This window comes from Temnothorax longispinosus, chromosome 12 (assembly GCF_030848805.1).
Source record: "Temnothorax longispinosus isolate EJ_2023e chromosome 12, Tlon_JGU_v1, whole genome shotgun sequence".
Taxonomy (NCBI): domain Eukaryota; kingdom Metazoa; phylum Arthropoda; class Insecta; order Hymenoptera; family Formicidae; genus Temnothorax; species Temnothorax longispinosus.
This window is the reverse complement of record NC_092369.1, coordinates 12340144-12356135: the sequence shown is the minus strand read 5'-3', so window position 1 is coordinate 12356135 and position 15992 is coordinate 12340144. Positions and strand designations below refer to the sequence as shown.

The 15992-nt window shown below is 37.2% G+C and overlaps 4 protein-coding genes and 1 long non-coding RNA gene across 12 annotated transcripts; 2 read left to right on the top strand and 3 right to left on the bottom strand.

The window, feature by feature from the left end:
* Window positions 1–6: 6 nt before the first annotated feature.
* LOC139822671 (uncharacterized) lies at window positions 7–2031 on the top strand. Of its 7 annotated transcripts, none has more exons than XM_071794605.1 (6): window positions 7–159; window positions 232–391; window positions 605–791; window positions 897–1110; window positions 1349–1465; window positions 1524–2031. In XM_071794605.1, the coding sequence occupies exons 3-6, from the start codon at window positions 636–638 to the stop codon at window positions 1721–1723; spliced, it is 687 nt and encodes a 228-aa protein (XP_071650706.1). In that variant the 5' UTR covers window positions 7–159; window positions 232–391; window positions 605–635; the 3' UTR covers window positions 1724–2031. The 7 variants fall into 7 exon arrangements, with proteins under 7 accessions (XP_071650706.1, XP_071650704.1, XP_071650705.1 ...); XM_071794603.1 differs by having other exon boundaries at window positions 229–391; XM_071794604.1 differs by having other exon boundaries at window positions 229–391; window positions 599–791.
* Window positions 2032–2872: 841 nt separating this feature from the next.
* Window positions 2873–11406, bottom strand: LOC139822660 (maestro heat-like repeat-containing protein family member 1). The gene is made up of 22 exons (XM_071794577.1): window positions 11083–11406; window positions 10815–10960; window positions 10519–10727; window positions 10114–10280; window positions 9748–10039; window positions 9404–9610; window positions 9223–9313; window positions 8994–9146; window positions 8778–8921; window positions 8388–8689; window positions 7724–8249; window positions 7473–7630; window positions 7302–7386; window positions 7043–7230; window positions 6643–6901; window positions 6373–6550; window positions 6073–6266; window positions 5605–5988; window positions 5216–5533; window positions 4807–5157; window positions 4558–4727; window positions 2873–4471 (listed from the first exon to the last, which is right to left on the bottom strand). The coding sequence occupies exons 1-22, from the start codon at window positions 11123–11125 to the stop codon at window positions 4282–4284; spliced, it is 4755 nt and encodes a 1584-aa protein (XP_071650678.1). The 5' UTR covers window positions 11126–11406; the 3' UTR covers window positions 2873–4281.
* Window positions 11407–11710: 304 nt separating this feature from the next.
* LOC139823434 (uncharacterized) lies at window positions 11711–12783 on the bottom strand. The gene is made up of 2 exons (XR_011734769.1): window positions 12627–12783; window positions 11711–11996 (listed from the first exon to the last, which is right to left on the bottom strand). It is a non-coding gene; the product is annotated as an uncharacterized lncRNA (long non-coding RNA).
* A 137-nt stretch (window positions 12784–12920) lies between these two features.
* LOC139823432 (calcium and integrin-binding protein 1) lies at window positions 12921–14823 on the top strand. 2 transcript variants are annotated; one of them, XM_071795985.1, is made up of 6 exons: window positions 12921–13143; window positions 13250–13313; window positions 13426–13460; window positions 13587–13834; window positions 13905–14103; window positions 14184–14823. In XM_071795985.1, the coding sequence occupies exons 2-6, from the start codon at window positions 13263–13265 to the stop codon at window positions 14203–14205; spliced, it is 555 nt and encodes a 184-aa protein (XP_071652086.1). In that variant the 5' UTR covers window positions 12921–13143; window positions 13250–13262; the 3' UTR covers window positions 14206–14823. The 2 variants fall into 2 exon arrangements, with proteins under 2 accessions (XP_071652086.1, XP_071652085.1); XM_071795984.1 differs by having other exon boundaries at window positions 12923–13143; window positions 13228–13313.
* LOC139823433 (oligosaccharyltransferase complex subunit OSTC) lies at window positions 14760–15918 on the bottom strand. The gene is made up of 4 exons (XM_071795987.1): window positions 15633–15918; window positions 15386–15459; window positions 15092–15309; window positions 14760–15020 (listed from the first exon to the last, which is right to left on the bottom strand). Exons 1-4 carry the CDS (start codon window positions 15769–15771, stop codon window positions 15002–15004), a joined length of 450 nt encoding a protein of 149 aa, XP_071652088.1. The 5' UTR covers window positions 15772–15918; the 3' UTR covers window positions 14760–15001.
* Between the last annotated feature and the right edge of the window lie 74 nt (window positions 15919–15992).

Below are 15992 nucleotides of genomic sequence, written 5' to 3'. Positions count from 1 at the left end.
GACACAGCACAATAATACGATCAGCTGATCGCTCCGGCTCGGAGATATTCCTAGATATATATTCCTATATTCTTAGATATTCGTGCAAGAAGCCGTGACTCAAAGTGACAGTTGTGTGACAGTTTGGCGAGCGAGGTTAACTCGGGCGAGAAGCGAAAGGTAAACAATAAAAGTTAATACGCGATTAAATAATACATTTAAATATGTAGTCGTCGATTTCTTCGTCAGCAGTCCCGATCAAACCTCTAAACACTTGAAAATCATAATTGGAAGACACGATGACACCAATTAAGCGTAATCCGTAATTATCAATTGCATCAACAATTGACTAAACCGCGATAAAAATACCATAAAATATAGTCAAAGGTGCGATGCATTATTAATAGTTCAGGTAAATTATTTCTCTTGACTCGATTGTTCCATAAAATTAAAACAAAATATATGCAGGGATTATAACGCATCCAAAGAGTTTCTATGAAATATTAACACTATTAAATATATTTAAAGTATTAAGATAGAATATTAAGAAGAGTAAAAAGTAAAATGTAGTAATAAAATAAAAACAAAATTATTTGAATAGATAATTAATTAGCAATAGTTTCAGTTAGGGATTCTTCCACACGTTTTTCGTCGCTATGGTGGAAGCAGCTGGATGTGGCGAATTGCAGCAGTTGGTTCAAGAGGAAGAATGCGAGGAGCCGCTCAGCCACGGCGGAGAAGCTACTCCTCCGTCGACGCCAGCGAGATCTCAACGTCCAGGCAAAACTGAAACGCATAATTCCAACGTAACGGTACGAGGTCTCATAGTATACAATTGCCTGTCCTTATCTTGTTATAGTATATTGATGACGACGGTATGATAACGTAATTATTATTCCTAAGTGATATTTTTGTAGCAACAAATACTATGGGAAAATAACACACAAACATCGCCGATTATTAGTAAAGGAAGCTCCGGTCAAGGGACGAGTCAAGGCTCCATGGTTTCCAGTCGAGCTGCTAACGCTTCAAGTTACACCGGCAATCAGTCTCGATTGATGTATCTTAATGAGAAGGAAAAGCAGAGGCCTAGTCGGCCGGATCCACCGAGAATTGTGAGGCAGCATAAAGGTAATTGAGGCTCCAGAGATCTGCAAATCATCTTAAACACAATTATTTTTCATCTTTTCAGTTTCTTTGGTTCTCCAATTCTATATTTCATTTACTTTCTTTTTAATAAATATATATTTACATGTTTTATAGATTTGTTATAATTTTATGATTTTATCGTGTACAACGATAAGCCTTATGTTTTAGTTCTTTGAGTTTTACATCTCTTTTGATTTTGTTTTGGCATTATTATACAAAGCCGTGGTGCCATGCAAACACCATTGCTTTCTGTCAGAGGTACCCGATGTCCGCCATATGGAGCAAGCTCTGCTGCAATTGTTGGAAGACTTTCACAGCGGCAATTTACGAGCATTTGGTTGGTATAGCCATATATAAACAGTAAAACACTTAATGAGACCGAAAATCGTTTATAGGAAAAGACTGTAGTATGGAGCAGATGACGGAGATACGAGAGCAGCAAGAACGTTTAGCCCGGCTGCACTTTGAGCTGGGCCAACGGCAAGAAGTGGGTGGCGAGCAATCAGGTCTCCGACAATCGAGCGCGAATATGCGGCATTTGCTTCATCGTCTCCAACAGCTGAGTGTTTGTATAGAAAAATTGCATAGCAAATGACTACCTTATATTTACTATTACATATTGTTATAAATTCTTGTAATGATATTCGGGGAACGTACACCATTATATTGTTATATACAACTTTTATAAAAAATACATTGCTAAATATATATAGTATAAATAAAATATATGTATATAATATATAAAGTACTTTATGTTGATCTGCTAGAGGAGAGAATCGTAAATGTAATCTTAGGTATATGATTATTGTACGAACGTATTTTTATGTATACCTGAAAGGAAAGTGTAAATAGCGTAAAAATATTGTTATAAGAATATATATTAAAAATTTGAAATATTTTTCACATAGCCGTTTCTACTAATTATACATCATCACATATATTATTATGTATCTATTACTATATACAAATATGTATGAATTCAGTGTTTATACGCTAAAACAATTGCCGTTTTCACAGCTACGTAGATTACGCTCTGTAACCGATGTTTCAAATATTACATTTTATATCTATCATTCACCGACTATGCAAACCAGATATTTTCCATTTATATCAAAAATCAATGTATAAATATGAAGAACCATATATAAATATTAATATCAATATTAATATTATTTGACATAATTAATTTGTTGGAAGTTTCACAAGTCTAGTGCATTCGAGGTGTCTAATATTTTAGTAGATTGCTACAGAAATTTGCTTTTGCAAGTCGAGGATGAAATCGACAACATTATCGCAACCACAATGCTCGATTATAGCTCACGATACTTTGGAACGACTCAGCTATGCAAAATGTCCTGCATTCAATGCATTGTGGGAGCCGAGGGATATGATCGGTATCAATGTAAAAGTAACAGAGAAAAGACGTATTCTTGGAGACGAATATCTGGAGAGCACAATCAAGTAATGATTTGTAACAAGACAACTAATTTCCACACATATTCGATTCTGTACACACATATTTGTACATAAATTCCTAGAATTTTAATCTCGATTTAGAGAAAGGCCAAGAAGGCATATGGCGTTAGGTGTAAGTTTAGATGATGTGCGAGATAAAGATAAAAGAAAATTATTAATCGACTTTATATACAAAACAACGATAAATCAAGCGGCAAGGGAAGTTTGGGGTGACTTTAAAGTTCAACGTTCTTGCTTATCGAAAAGATACATAGAAGAATCTGAAAAATTCGTATTATTCGTATTATTCTTACTACAGTATGCTACATTGTAAATTTTTACGTTTTATAGTAATTAAACAGATCGACGTAATTTACAGTCGACTGATCAACAAATAATATCTCGTTTGCCGGCGAGATTTCACCGAGCTGCTAGGAAATGGGATAGCATGCAAAGTCGTTCCTTTCTCGTGGATGATACTTGTTATGATAAAAAGGATAAAACTCGAAAAGAAAGAACCACGTGCATAAAAGAAATGTACTTACAGCAGTTATCAATATTATATTTTTCATAGGAAAATATCTTATATGATGATTTGAAAATTCTTTTATAGTGGGTCAGATGCATGCAAAGAAATATCAGAAAAAGAGCACATGATAAGGAAATTAATTAATAAAAATAAATTAAGTATTACTTATGACAAGTTGCCTTCATCGTATACAGGATATAGACCATACATTGCGTACGGAGTGCCGATAGAGAAAAAAGAAATCTGTTAATTAGTCGATTAACAATAACAGTATATAAATTCATTTACAAGTATGTTTTGCCTCATGATGTTAATAAATCAATTGTCTATGTACACATTCTGTCTAACAAAACAATTATAATAATTACAATAAAAATTTTTTTTTATATTATAATGATATGGCCTCTAAATAAATTGACTGTTAAAAATCTACAATATCACAAGAATAAAAACGTAACTCTAGGGCCTGGTTTTTCATTTGAAGGTAAATATATCTAGTCAGATTACTTTGAAGATTAACTTTCAAGTTAGTTGTTATTGCGTTTTTCAATGTATTGTTATTGGTTAATCAATCTTCAATAAACCTTTACCCATCAAAAAATTTCTGATGCTGGTATTACAACTCAGAAAAAAAAACTTTAGTTTATGTAATATAGGTATCTATAATTCACTCAACATTTACTATAGAAAAATACAATAAATCAAGAATAATGTTGAAAATAAAAGTTTCAAAGTTTTAAAATTTTAAAAAAGTCGTGAAAGCAAAAATCGAGACGATACAAAAGAATATAAATTGAATACCATAAATAATTACAGAGGATTTGTTACACGTAAGCTAACGATAGTTACTACGAGAGCATGGAAAAAAGTTTGACTACGAGAATGCAAATAATGAATATAACGGCGGTATTGATATGCTGTAGAATCTTCTAGTAAACATAAAACCAGAAGTTAATCAGTAAATTTGCTGATAGTAAAAGGTAGCCTTAGGAAACCATTAGTTTAATGATCAACCATGAATTGAAAAACGCAATTTTTATTTTAAACTTTAGGTTAAGCCTAAACTACAAGTAAACCAGAGAATGAAAACCGGGCCTTGAAAAGGTTTAGAAAGTGAAGAAAACTCTTCTCGAAAACAACCGAAACGAATCATTGAAATATTACCTACGCTAAAGTGTAAAGCAAAATGAAAGAGCTTGCGACGCACGCATTCTCACAATACTTTCTTTATCACGTAGGAGTTGTAACAGTCTTTGTACATCTTCGGGCCTCGGGGAATCGAATAATCCTAAGAGCAGCGCGGACGTGGCTCTGGTGTGATAATTCTCTGATCTAGAGTATCCGCGGACAACGGCGTTTCTGGCAGAGACAACAAAGCTTAGAGTACGTACCTATTTTTTATATTTTATTAAATTGGAAAATACATTACGGTATTGCATATTTACCTTAGTTCTTCTGCTCTTTGTGGAAATTCCTCTTTCAAACAGTTTATCAAATCCTTGGAAAAATCCTCAAAGCTGAATTTGGCATTTGGTCCCAAATTAATACGTATCACATTCGATAATCTCTCATTCTGCACCATACTTGCAGTTTTACATAAGGTTTCCTGTGCAGTCTGTTGCATAAGCGGCATAAGTAAATATCCGAACATGTAATTGAGTAACACATTTTACAATGACGCGATATAGACGTACCTTAACTACTGTTATATTCGAATCTTCCAGTCTTATTATCAGAGATGGCAAACAGCCGAGAAGATGATCGATTAAATCATCATCCGGCGATGTAATTGATCTCCGCCAATTGGTAGCTATCGCGCCCAGAGCGCCTATGGCAGCAAGCTTCATCTCAGTGTTTTCTTTCTCGAAAAACGGTTTCAAGGCCAGCACTACTCGGGGGCTGACAGGTCTCTTGTATTGAACCGATAACAGCACCGAGAGGCCGCGTAACGATTCGAGTACTACTTCAGCACCGCCTTCCCCACCGGCGGTCTCCTCCAATCCATCGAGTAAGGCTTCCATGCAATTGTCGAAATATTCATCGACCTAAAAGACAATTATTGGTCAATATATGAAAATGCGTATTGAAAAAGAATTACTTTACCTGTCTCGGGTCCAAGTAGGCTATTCTAGCAAGTCCGATGGTAGCAAGCTTTCGCACTAAAGACGATGAATCGGCCTTAGCATCGTGCAGAGTGTTAATTATGGCATCAAGCCATATAGCTCCGCAATCTATTTTGCCAATCAATTCTGAGTAAAAGGTGGCAGCAACCGCTCGCTGTATAGCTATTGTGCTGGTCATCAGTTTGCTCAAGGATTGTGTCATGCTCGACAGGACTTCGTTTCTGGTCGATATACATTTCATCAATGTTCGTACAGTCGATATCAGGTTCTCCTCGGCTTGCATTTCGGAAGCAAATGCCTAAATGCATAAGATACACATTGGCTTGAAGTCAAAATGATCGTAAATTTGTAAAACGCTTTGATACGTACAGTCTCTATCGGCAAATTGGATGCAGTATTCGGTTGGATGGCTACCAATATGTTGGTTAATATAGAATACACTTCCGTATGCGGATTTATCTTCTGTGCCGCTCGATTCGGTACGTATCCGTACTTCGTATTTATCAACGACGCGGGAGCGTCAACGTGCAACCAGCCCGAGAGGTATTTAAGGAGAACTGATAACAAACCCGCTAACTGCTTGCTGGTAATCAAGCTTTCTATGTGCAAAGATTCAAGAAGATGCTTCAAGCCCACCATGGCCGCCAAGGACGGAAGAGATGCGGTATTATTCCGTCCGGAATATGCGGGCGGACTAGCAATCTCAGAGAATAGACTGTTGGATTCGAGTTTTATTAGCAGCATATCCAAAGCCTGAAACAAAAAAGATTATGATAATGTTATATTTATAACGTAGTACGTTAGAAATGTGTAATTATGTATAAAAAAAAGACCTACTCGGGGTCCAAGGGAATCATTATTGCCAATTTCTTTCCAGCACAATGCGGTACCTGGATCCAATGGTAATGGCTGAGACAAAAGATGCTCGATCACTTCTTCCGGATGGTGCTTCATCAGTGACACTATAGCCACCGTTGCAATGTACCTGCAGCTCGCGTTTTCCATTTGTCTCATTTGTGTAATGATACTCTCTGCAACAATATAAATAGCAAAAACATTCTGTCAGCAATATATTGTAAAATTGGATAAAGATTTTTAAGTGACGATTGATGACAGGATAATTTGCACTTTACACACCGACTAAGCAAACATCGGTCCTGGATATCTCCGATCCTTTAATTTGAAAATGTTGCGAGAGAGCTATTCCTGCTACCAGGCCCGATTCTCCATAGAATAGCAACCCTTCTATCAATCCCTCCGCTAAGCTAACTATCTCGCCGTTGGGGATTTTCTGCGATACCGCACTAGCCAGTCTCTGTTTACAATAAATTATATCTTACAGTTTAGCTTTCATTGAAATTATTATCGCGGTAAGATTTTTTGCAACATTCAATTATATGAACTAACTTGTACAGCTCCATAGGATACCGATGAATCTTCGATCATAAGTTCTTTCTTTATTTGTTGTACGTCTTCACTCAAGGTATTATCAGGTAATGTATGCCGATGACGGGCTGCAATGTTCAAAGTGAGAAGCATGCAGTCTATCGCCAGTGGTCTCAACGCGAATTCTGTGTCCGCACACCAGCATAAAGTTCTTCCTACTAGTTTTCCGGCATCCAACTTGCCGCCTGGATATGTATATTTTAAAGAATTATAATAAGACCTGTAAAGGAGAGCACACGTTACAAATCTATGAGATATATATTGTAAAATATTTTATATATATATATATATATATATATATATATATATATATGTGTGTGTGTGTGTGTGTGTGTGTGTAATTGTGTATTGTAATAATTACTGGAGCACCGTATGCAGCACCAACAGAGTAGTTTTTCTCTCCACATTCGATTTGGACTGCATCCAAGGTAGCAATATGTCAACTAACTCAGCTAACGCATCTGCTGAATCGGATACAATTTCGCTGGACACGGTCCCCAACTCATCCACAACTTGATGCATTATTTCCGGATGTAATTGTAAAGCAATCTAAGACAGAGATATTAATTAATCATCGAAAACAATCGGCAAATATGACACTGTAATCTTAATTTTGGTACCTCCGAACTCGCACTAATTGTCTTATCCAGTACTGCGCTGAGGAAGATCTCTCTTTCCTCATTATTTAATGCTGGCGGCATACGTCTGTAAAAATATAAAAAAAAATACATTTATTTATACATTTGTTCAATGTATAATATCGAATAAATACATTGTTAAGCAAAACGTACATTAAAGAGTTTGCTGCTTTCAGTACCGCCGGATAGAGTTGCAACGGTCTGTATCCAGTTGACGACTGCAAAATTCCCAACAGAGTTGCCAGAGCAGTAGCCTTTACGCGTAGGCCTTTAGATTCGGACAATCTGGTGGGATGAACAGCCTTGGCCACCTACAAATAAACAAGTAGAGAATATTTCACATCTTAAGTATATGAGTTCAATTAAAGACTTGTATAATCGTTTATTAAGATTAAATTAATTACTTGTTCCAAGACTAACAATCCCGCTTCCTTCGTAGACAGTTCCTTACATTCGTGCAACTGTTTAATAGTCCAAGGTAACACATGCTTTTCGAAGATAGGAAAAAGTTCTTGCGGATCCCCCCTCTGAGCAATTTCGGCGTAGGAATTCAATAAACCCGCTTTTGCAGCCTCGGCGGTAGCAGCAGCCTTTGTGTCCTTCACGAAACCTAGCAACCTCACAGGGGCCTTCCTGGCATCCTCGACGGTGCAAAACTCCTCCATTAATTTCAGCACGATACTTAGATGCCGTTTGGCGCAGATGCCGACCGCTCGCGCGAATTCCTTGGTAGTGCCGTGAGAACGCGCGAGTTCGACGAGTAGGGTGATGTGAGCGTTGTTATTGCATGTAGATGCCAAAAGCGGCGCAACACCCGGTGTGTTTGCCTTCAAAGCGAGTTCGTCAGCGAGCTTTGCGCCCCATGACTCTCCTTCTAGTTTCACGCTCTCTTCTAACCACTCTACTACTTTTTCTTCCCATATTAAATCCCTAGAGATTAGAAGGAAAATTAAAGGTAACGATATAATATGTATATAATAATATTTTTAACGATATAATATAACAATATACATAATTAAAATAAACAAATTAAATTAATTTATACAAAATCTGTACAAAAAATATTACCATTGCACGTCATCTTTCACTTCTTTAGAGTTTTTTCGAGAGCTTCTTTGCTCATCTTGCAAGAGTTCCTGTGAAAATTCCAGTAGCTTCTCATCCCAATAAGATTTTACTCTGTGTCCTACCAAAGGTGCTGCCGATTTTAAAAAGGCCACTATTGCGGATCGATTAGCCGGGTTGCTTAACAATTCCAGGCATCTGCCTAAGACTTTTGTTCCAGGGAAGTCCCTTTCATTTGTTGAAGAATTTTCATCGCGTATTATTTTCGCCGCTAATGGAGATAATGAACGTAGTACGGATGTGACCTACGGTCAGAGAGAAGAACAGTAATTCAATACAGGCATTAAACTTAACATACGATGAGTATCTCAGGCAAATAGAATTGTTACTTACGGATGCTATGCAAGCTGAGTCCAGTAATGCGCTTATCAAACACGGCCACAGCCAAGATTCGACACCGTCAACTGTCGTTGCGAGCAGATACAAAGCTTCAGAACATGCCTCCATATCGTCACTCTTTATTTCACAGTGTGACACCTATTTTAACAAAATGAAATTAATTTCCCAATTATTTTTCTCTAATTTTACTTTGGGCGTTGTTTATGTTACCATATAGCGAACAAATCTAGCTCTCTGTGACGGCAAAAGAGGGAATGTCGGCCGAGCCGCTAGTGCCACTATAGCACCGATCATTTGGAGCGCACCATTCTCCCCGAGAGATTCCTGCAGGCTAAGTGCAATTCTCTGTAGAGATCCATCATCCTAATAAAACAATATGCATATCAATTGTTAATTAATACTTAAACGAACTTGTTAATGAAATCAGATATTTCCGTACCTCTGGTGGAAGAGTGTTTATAAGGTGTCTGAGGACTACTAAAGCACGAGCGCGTTGATTAGCAACTGGCGACTTCAACTGCTGCAAGATTCTGCGAAAAAACAAAAAATTTCAAAAATTAATTTAATTAAATTTAATTAAATTAAAAATTAATTTAATTAAGTGTGAAAATGTCAATTACCTATCGAGACCTTCTTCGGGATACAACACAACCAACGATCTGGAGCACTGCAGCACTTCATAATGTGTAAGAACTGCATCCCGAGCTGCTTCAAAGGGATAAATACTAACGAATTCGGACAGAGTTTGGTGGATATTCTCCATAAATGGGCGGATTGCCTCCTTGTCATTTTCAGTTTCGACAGAACTTAAAATCACAGCTAAAACTCTGTTAACGTAATAATATTAATTAAATAAAAAAAGATGAAATTTTCTTTAAACTTATTAAAGTATTTTAAAAAGTTATATATCTAATATAATATACAGTGAACAAATAATAAATTTATTGCAAACTATGAAACTCACCTCACAGCAGCTAAACGTAGATTTTGCTTCTTACAAAGACTTAAACACACGGGTATTAATTTTACAATTCTGTCGCTATCTTGTTGCACAGGCAGCAAAGGTACCATAGGCACGAATGCCATTAAAATAGTTTCAGTTGATTTGAAATCGCGAGATGTCTTCAACCAGTTGTGCGTCAGAAAGTCGAAGACGGAACAAATTTCTTCCACAAATGTCTGTTTAGTAATTCCCAGAGACGAGTCTTGTCCGTTCATTATATAATCGTTTATAGCTTCACAAAACCTGGAAATCACTGGAAACCAAGAAATCAGTAATGCAGAGCTTCATTAATCTTATCAGGAATCATCATAAAATGTATATACTTACTAAAACAAATTGCTTGTTTGAGAACCTCTTCCCGTATCTGATTCAGCATCGGTAACATGATAGTCAACGTTATTTTAACAAACGACAGCATTCCATACGGATTGGCCGTCGCGAGCTTCCCTATTGTGAAAATTATCGCAGGATTGGGAATTACTCCGGGTTCCAATCTATAAAATACATATAATAATCAGATACATAAATACAGCAGACCAACATTATACCTTTCCCTGGTAAAAAACATTTCTCATATTTTCTCAGAAATTTGGTGAAAATTGAGACTTATGAAAAATTCTGAATTTTTATAGAAATTCTGATTAATAATATAAAAAATTCTGAGACATTTTCCATCAGGGTTTATAGCGTACTTATCGCAAATAAGTTGCGAAAAGTATTATCAGCACTTACTTAGTTAAGAGTCCACCGGTAGCTTGCATGCAGTGTATTTTGCAAAGTTCAATCAACAACTCGGCCGCCTCCTTCTCAGTCTCGCCTATCAACTCGTTTACTGCTATCTCAGCGAGAAACGACACTAAATCTACACTTAAACTTGTAGTCGAGTGTCTGCATATACTAGATATTATGTTCAATAAGGATCCCATGTGCTCCGTGGATATCTTTGAACAGTAAAAATCGCTTAACAATCTGTATCATATATGCAACAATGATGCAATACATGATAGCAATCTCTAATAAAAAATTACCTTCTTATGCATCTCCCAAAAATAAATGGCAGCATGAATGACGATCTCTGGGTTTTTCCGGCTTATTCTTTCAATCGACTCGATCACGGACTGCTTTACATCTTGGTTCTTGTCGTCCAAGGTATCTAATAGAGCTCCGACCACAGCTGAAAATAGATGTTTTGATATTTTGGTCATTTTAAGAAGCAAGAATTTATTAAACACTGTTTAATTGCAAAATACTTTTGGCACCTTCAGCTTCTAATCGTTTATAATATTTCAAGTTTACCTGGTAACTCGGAATTGCAATTGTTCTCCACTTCCTCCTTCATGTTGACGAAGCGCTAAGTCCCAGCGAGAAATATGTACTTGAAATTTTATGTTTTTATTGACAGTAGATTTGTAGGGCCACTTGTCACACGTCGTCCCATGCAATGACAAAATTGTTTAAGGTACTCTATCATCCTATGCAATCTATCCTCCACGAAGTAAGTTGCGACCTCAGTTGAATTAACATTTAACCATATGATAAATCAAGCAGGTCCAACGCAGTCCGCGAATTAGCACGTGAATTTGCACCGGATCTTCAGATTAGACACTAGACATTTATATATGTACATACATACATACATACATATACACAAAAAGTATGAAGTATGGATGGAGCTTATCAGGGTTTCGTAGCGCCATCTATATGTACGTGTAGAAAAAACAGGCGCTTTTTTTTAATCATGGATAAAATTATTAATTTTCCGTCCTTTTGATACACGGAGTGACACGGAGAGAAATTCGAGATAATAAATATCACACAGTCTGAAATTTTGCTGGAAGCAGTTCCGCCAGGGGAGTCGATCAAGTCATCCAGATTCGAGTCTGGTCGAAGCCATCCTAGATATCGCAAATAACGCAACGGCAGATACTGTACATCGTTTATTAATAATTATTTAACAAGTGTGTCACAAATACAAAATATACATAGTTTTGTACAGATGAAATCTACTATATGCTCGTAACGATTGTAACTGCAGTGTGCAAGACGCAAGAAATCGCTGGAGCATTCGGACAGTTCTCTGGATCTTATAGCAGGTTCACGTCACTTGAAGGGAGGCTTAAACGGAGACTGGCGGCATGATAGTCATCCCATTGCATTCAACGGCGATCTTGACACCGATGAGGAAGAAAGCGATGTTCTTCACCACTGACCTGCGAAGAAAAAGCGATTGTTAGTATGAAATATTTACGTACGCTGTAGAAATTACAGATACAATAATTGAGAATATTCCCAGTAAGCAATCTGTCCCAGTATGACAATAAATTGGTAGCAGATTTGCTCCGATATTGCAACAGATTTCGGTATCATCTGTGTCTGTATTAAATTCGTGTTTTGCCGTAAACATTTAAATGGAATACATCATTAAAATTTTTGCAGATTTTGCTCAGTTTCTACAATGACTTTGCCATTATATTCTGTTATAATTTCTGGTGGCATTCTATCGACAAAATTTGCAGACATTTTCAAAATTTATTCTAGACAGATTTGACTATCCGAATTTGGAACGTAAATTATTTATATATTTTAAGGAGTAATTAATGAAACAATTGTGACTTGGAACAGTCGCAACACGAATCCATGTTACATGCATGAATTTTAGATGAAAGTAATTCATGATAACAATAGCGGTTTAATTGTTGAAACGTTAACAATAAAACTTTCGTTCGAAAATTAATGCTGAAGCGAAGTGAATCCGGCAGTACGAGGTTATGTTCGCCAGGCGCCGTCGAAGTTCACCCCGCGATCTCCGCGACGAACGACGCGGCTCTTCGTAAACTCACCACTTGAACTGATCATAGTAGATGTCTTTAAGGATCTTTCCGACTTTTTCCGTCGCCATCGTTCGTCTTTTGTCACAAGAACTTGAGTAGCTCCGGGCCGCTCGAGAGTTCTCTCGTTCAGAAGTTACGCCTGTTTCCGCCTTTACCACTTTGTGCCACACTTTGCCGATGTGTCTCTTCGTATCTTCTGCACCCTCCCTCTTGTCTCTCTCTCTCTCTCTCTCTCTCTCTCTCTCTCTCTCTCTCTCTCTCTCTTCCATCGAAGGCCGAATGTGTATATCTGTGCTGTGTCCCGTTTTAGGTGCAGATAAATGGAGCCGAAGTTCGACGGACGTGCACCGACACGCTCCACGCTGATCAATAAGCAGCGCCCTTTAAAAGCACAATTACATTTGCAAGACAACCGTGACGATCCAATGATTACGAAATAATTAATCGACAAGTCAGTTTCGGAGAATAAAATTTTTTAACTGGCCCTGACAAAGCTACGTTTACAGCTTCAAAACGACTGTAACAGGTCGGATATATCTTACAAATTAGTCATCATTAGTGTTCAATGTTGATTAACGATGACCGAGTTTCTTCATAAAAATAATTGAAGCGTTCGTTGACACGTTGTATAGTTATTCCGCGAGGATGGGTGCAGGAAAGAGTCAATTTACGGAGGAAGAGTTGCAGGACTATCAAGTAAGACTTGTCTTCTTCCTGGTAGCTATTATCCTTCGCTTATCTTCATTTCTGACATTTATTTATCCCTTAAGGACTTTTTAATCAAACTGTGTTCTTCTTTTGTTGATAGGATTTGACGTATTTCACTAAAAAGGAAGTCTTACAGTGAGTACTATCAACAAGATTGATATTTTTGTCTATTGAGCATAAATTTCTTAATATAATTTATCTCATTCGACTAGACTGTTAATTATCATATTGGCAAAATTGTATTTACTCTTTCTTGAGTAGTGCACATCAAAAATTCAAGGCGCTTGCTCCAGAGAAAGTTGGACACAACAAGAATGCTAAGCTGCCAATGTCCAAGATCTTGCAATATCCCGAATTGAGAGTGAATCCTTTTGGCGACAGGATCTGTAAGGTCTTCAGCTCTAGTCAGGATGGCGACTGTACCTTCGAAGATTTTCTGGACATGATGTCTGTATTCAGCGATGCTGCTCCAAAGGCTGTGAAGGCTGAGCACGCATTTAGAATATTCGGTAAGCCACCAGTTTATTATTCACGATGTTCTGAAATCCTCTTTTTGGTGACCAAATCTTATTTACGAAGATTTCGACGGTGACGATATGCTCGGTGTGGGAGACTTACGACAAGTGGTCGACAGATTAACCGCGCCCCAGAGATTGAACGATAGCGACATGCAGCAGCTTCTTCAGTATATCCTTGACGAAGCTGATCTGGATGACGACGGAGCACTCAGCTTCGCCGAGTTTGAGCATATTATAGAGAAGAGCAGCGACTTTTCTAAGTAAGACGCTTCGCCAGATCACAATTATAAAGTAATAATTTTACTCGCATTCGCCAGTAACGTCAAAATCTTTTTTGCAGGAGTTTTCGAATTCGTTTATAAAAGTGACTGTCGTTAATGACAAACTCGCCAATGAAAGACTGAACATTAATCGACATTTAATTATAATAGCAGACATGGGCCTAACGCCTACTTTGAAAAAAGGAAAAATCATGATCAACGTTTGCTGAATGTGCCAGGGCTCTATAATTTGGCCTAAGTCAGATCTTGATCTTTTTTTAATTTTTTATCGAGCTTATTTATTTGTAAGATTATAGTAGAAGGACCACGTAACCACGAATATAGATCTCTTAGTTCAAAAATATCATATAATGCTATAACTAAACTGCCAAACACAGTGATATTATTAAAACATATATGATGCTCCAATTTAACGAAGAGAAATCACATCTCTTCTCGACCAGTATACAAGCATTTTTAAAAGATATACCTTATGTAATGAAGTTGAATGAATGCCCAAGTTTGACGTAGTAAAGTCATCATGTCAACTTGCTCCAGTTGGAAGAAAATTCATTTTCAGTAGAAACTTCCACAGGTATATTTAATAAGCGCATTTAAAAAATATATACCCATATTGAAATATATTATTTAAAAACTTAGTTTTGACAGTATATATTTATGATCTTGTCTATATAATATAATAAAAAATTATATAACATCTCTTGTCTTATAAATAATAATGATGCTAAAGCTATCTAGTTTTTTGCTTATTATACTTTATTACAAAAATCACCAATCCACTGTTACAACATCCTGTGTATTGTAACGATATCCCATTCGATATTATATAAAAACGATAATTCACCACAATATTCATGGAATTCAGTCGCATGTTAACTTAGGACTGCAGATACCCGCTGAAAAATAAAAATAATTATTTATCTGATAACAGCATACAGAATTGTCTCATGTCACAAATAAACCTTACGGAAGTTTCATCTTCATGAATATCCAGCAAGCAGTAAATGACACGAGTATGCTGAGGAATCCCACGCATATCAGAAGAACTCTATTAAGCTTTGGCGTCGACGGGCCATGCGTTTGATCCAGGATGATGAAGCCCAAGCCTCCCATCGTAAACAAGAAACTGGAGGCCAAACCTTCCATGATGTACTGCCCGTTCACGCGATAAGGCATAAACGCTACCTGCAAGGATCATCCTGGGTTAAATTAAAGAAACGAATCGCTGAGGATGAAGGTATTTTCGACAATATGGACTTACGGGTCTCGTGTGACCGTGTTCGTCCGTTGTAGATCCTACACTAGGTGGCTCAACAATTACGTCGTATATGATTCCTGTAAAGTGTAAAACATGTGTTTATGTAAAACTGAACAATCGATAAAACAAACCTAGTATTAGAGAAATTATAAATTGTATAAAATAACATTATATCACTGCACTGTAAATTATATAAGTTTATAACGCGATAATGAATAAACAAGTCGAGATAATTTTTAACAGGACTAACCTCCTGTCACCAAGAAGTACGACAGCAGGATGAAGGAGAAGACTATCATAGCGCTAGGCTTCACGAACCAGGACGGTCTCTTTAGCTTTAAGTTAGGCACTTCCAGGATTAAGAACGGTAACCGGTAAATGCACTCCATCCCGTCGAATCTAAGCTACGCGATGGAAAAATAAAGGATCTCGTCCAAAAACATCCACCTGACACTCCTGACAACGTGACAACCCGGCAACGTTTACGTTTACCGGTCCCCCTCTCGTCCCTCCACCCTCTGCGCCGCAATTTCAACAGGGGCACGAACGAGACACGAATATCTAGACGCGTGGCGTTCCATCCGAAAGTGATCCGGAAACGGTTATCGCC

What these genes read in the sequence shown, in the direction of transcription:
- LOC139822671 (XM_071794606.1), top strand. Translation starts at nt 636, where the DNA reads ATGGTGGAAGCAGCTGGATGTGGCGAATTGCAGCAGTTGGTTCAAGAG. An exon ending in CGCATAATTCCAACGTAACG is followed by an intron (nt 792 to 896) that starts GTACGAGGTCTC and finishes ATATTTTTGTAG; the next exon opens with CAACAAATACTATGGGAAAA. An exon ending in AATTGTGAGGCAGCATAAAG is followed by an intron (nt 1,111 to 1,348) that starts GTAATTGAGGCT and finishes TATTATACAAAG; the next exon opens with CCGTGGTGCCATGCAAACAC.
- LOC139822660 (XM_071794577.1), bottom strand. Translation starts at nt 11,125, where the DNA reads ATGAAGGAGGAAGTGGAGAACAATTGCAATTCCGAGTTACCAG. An exon ending in CAATTAGTGCGAGTTCGGAG is followed by an intron (nt 7,231 to 7,301) that starts GTACCAAAATTA and finishes TCTCTGTCTTAG; the next exon opens with ATTGCTTTACAATTACATCC. An exon ending in CGAATATAACAGTAGTTAAG is followed by an intron (nt 4,728 to 4,806) that starts GTACGTCTATAT and finishes CTTATGCAACAG; the next exon opens with ACTGCACAGGAAACCTTATG.
- LOC139823432 (XM_071795985.1), top strand. Translation starts at nt 13,263, where the DNA reads ATGGGTGCAGGAAAGAGTCAATTTACGGAGGAAGAGTTGCAGGACTAT. An exon ending in AAGAGTTGCAGGACTATCAA is followed by an intron (nt 13,314 to 13,425) that starts GTAAGACTTGTC and finishes TTTTGTTGATAG; the next exon opens with GATTTGACGTATTTCACTAA. An exon ending in AAGAGCAGCGACTTTTCTAA is followed by an intron (nt 14,104 to 14,183) that starts GTAAGACGCTTC and finishes TCTTTTTTGCAG; the next exon opens with GAGTTTTCGAATTCGTTTAT.
- LOC139823433 (XM_071795987.1), bottom strand. Translation starts at nt 15,771, where the DNA reads ATGGAGTGCATTTACCGGTTACCGTTCTTAATCCTGGAAGTGCCTAAC. An exon ending in GTACTTCTTGGTGACAGGAG is followed by an intron (nt 15,460 to 15,632) that starts GTTAGTCCTGTT and finishes TACACTTTACAG; the next exon opens with GAATCATATACGACGTAATT. An exon ending in AACACGGTCACACGAGACCC is followed by an intron (nt 15,310 to 15,385) that starts GTAAGTCCATAT and finishes TGATCCTTGCAG; the next exon opens with GTAGCGTTTATGCCTTATCG.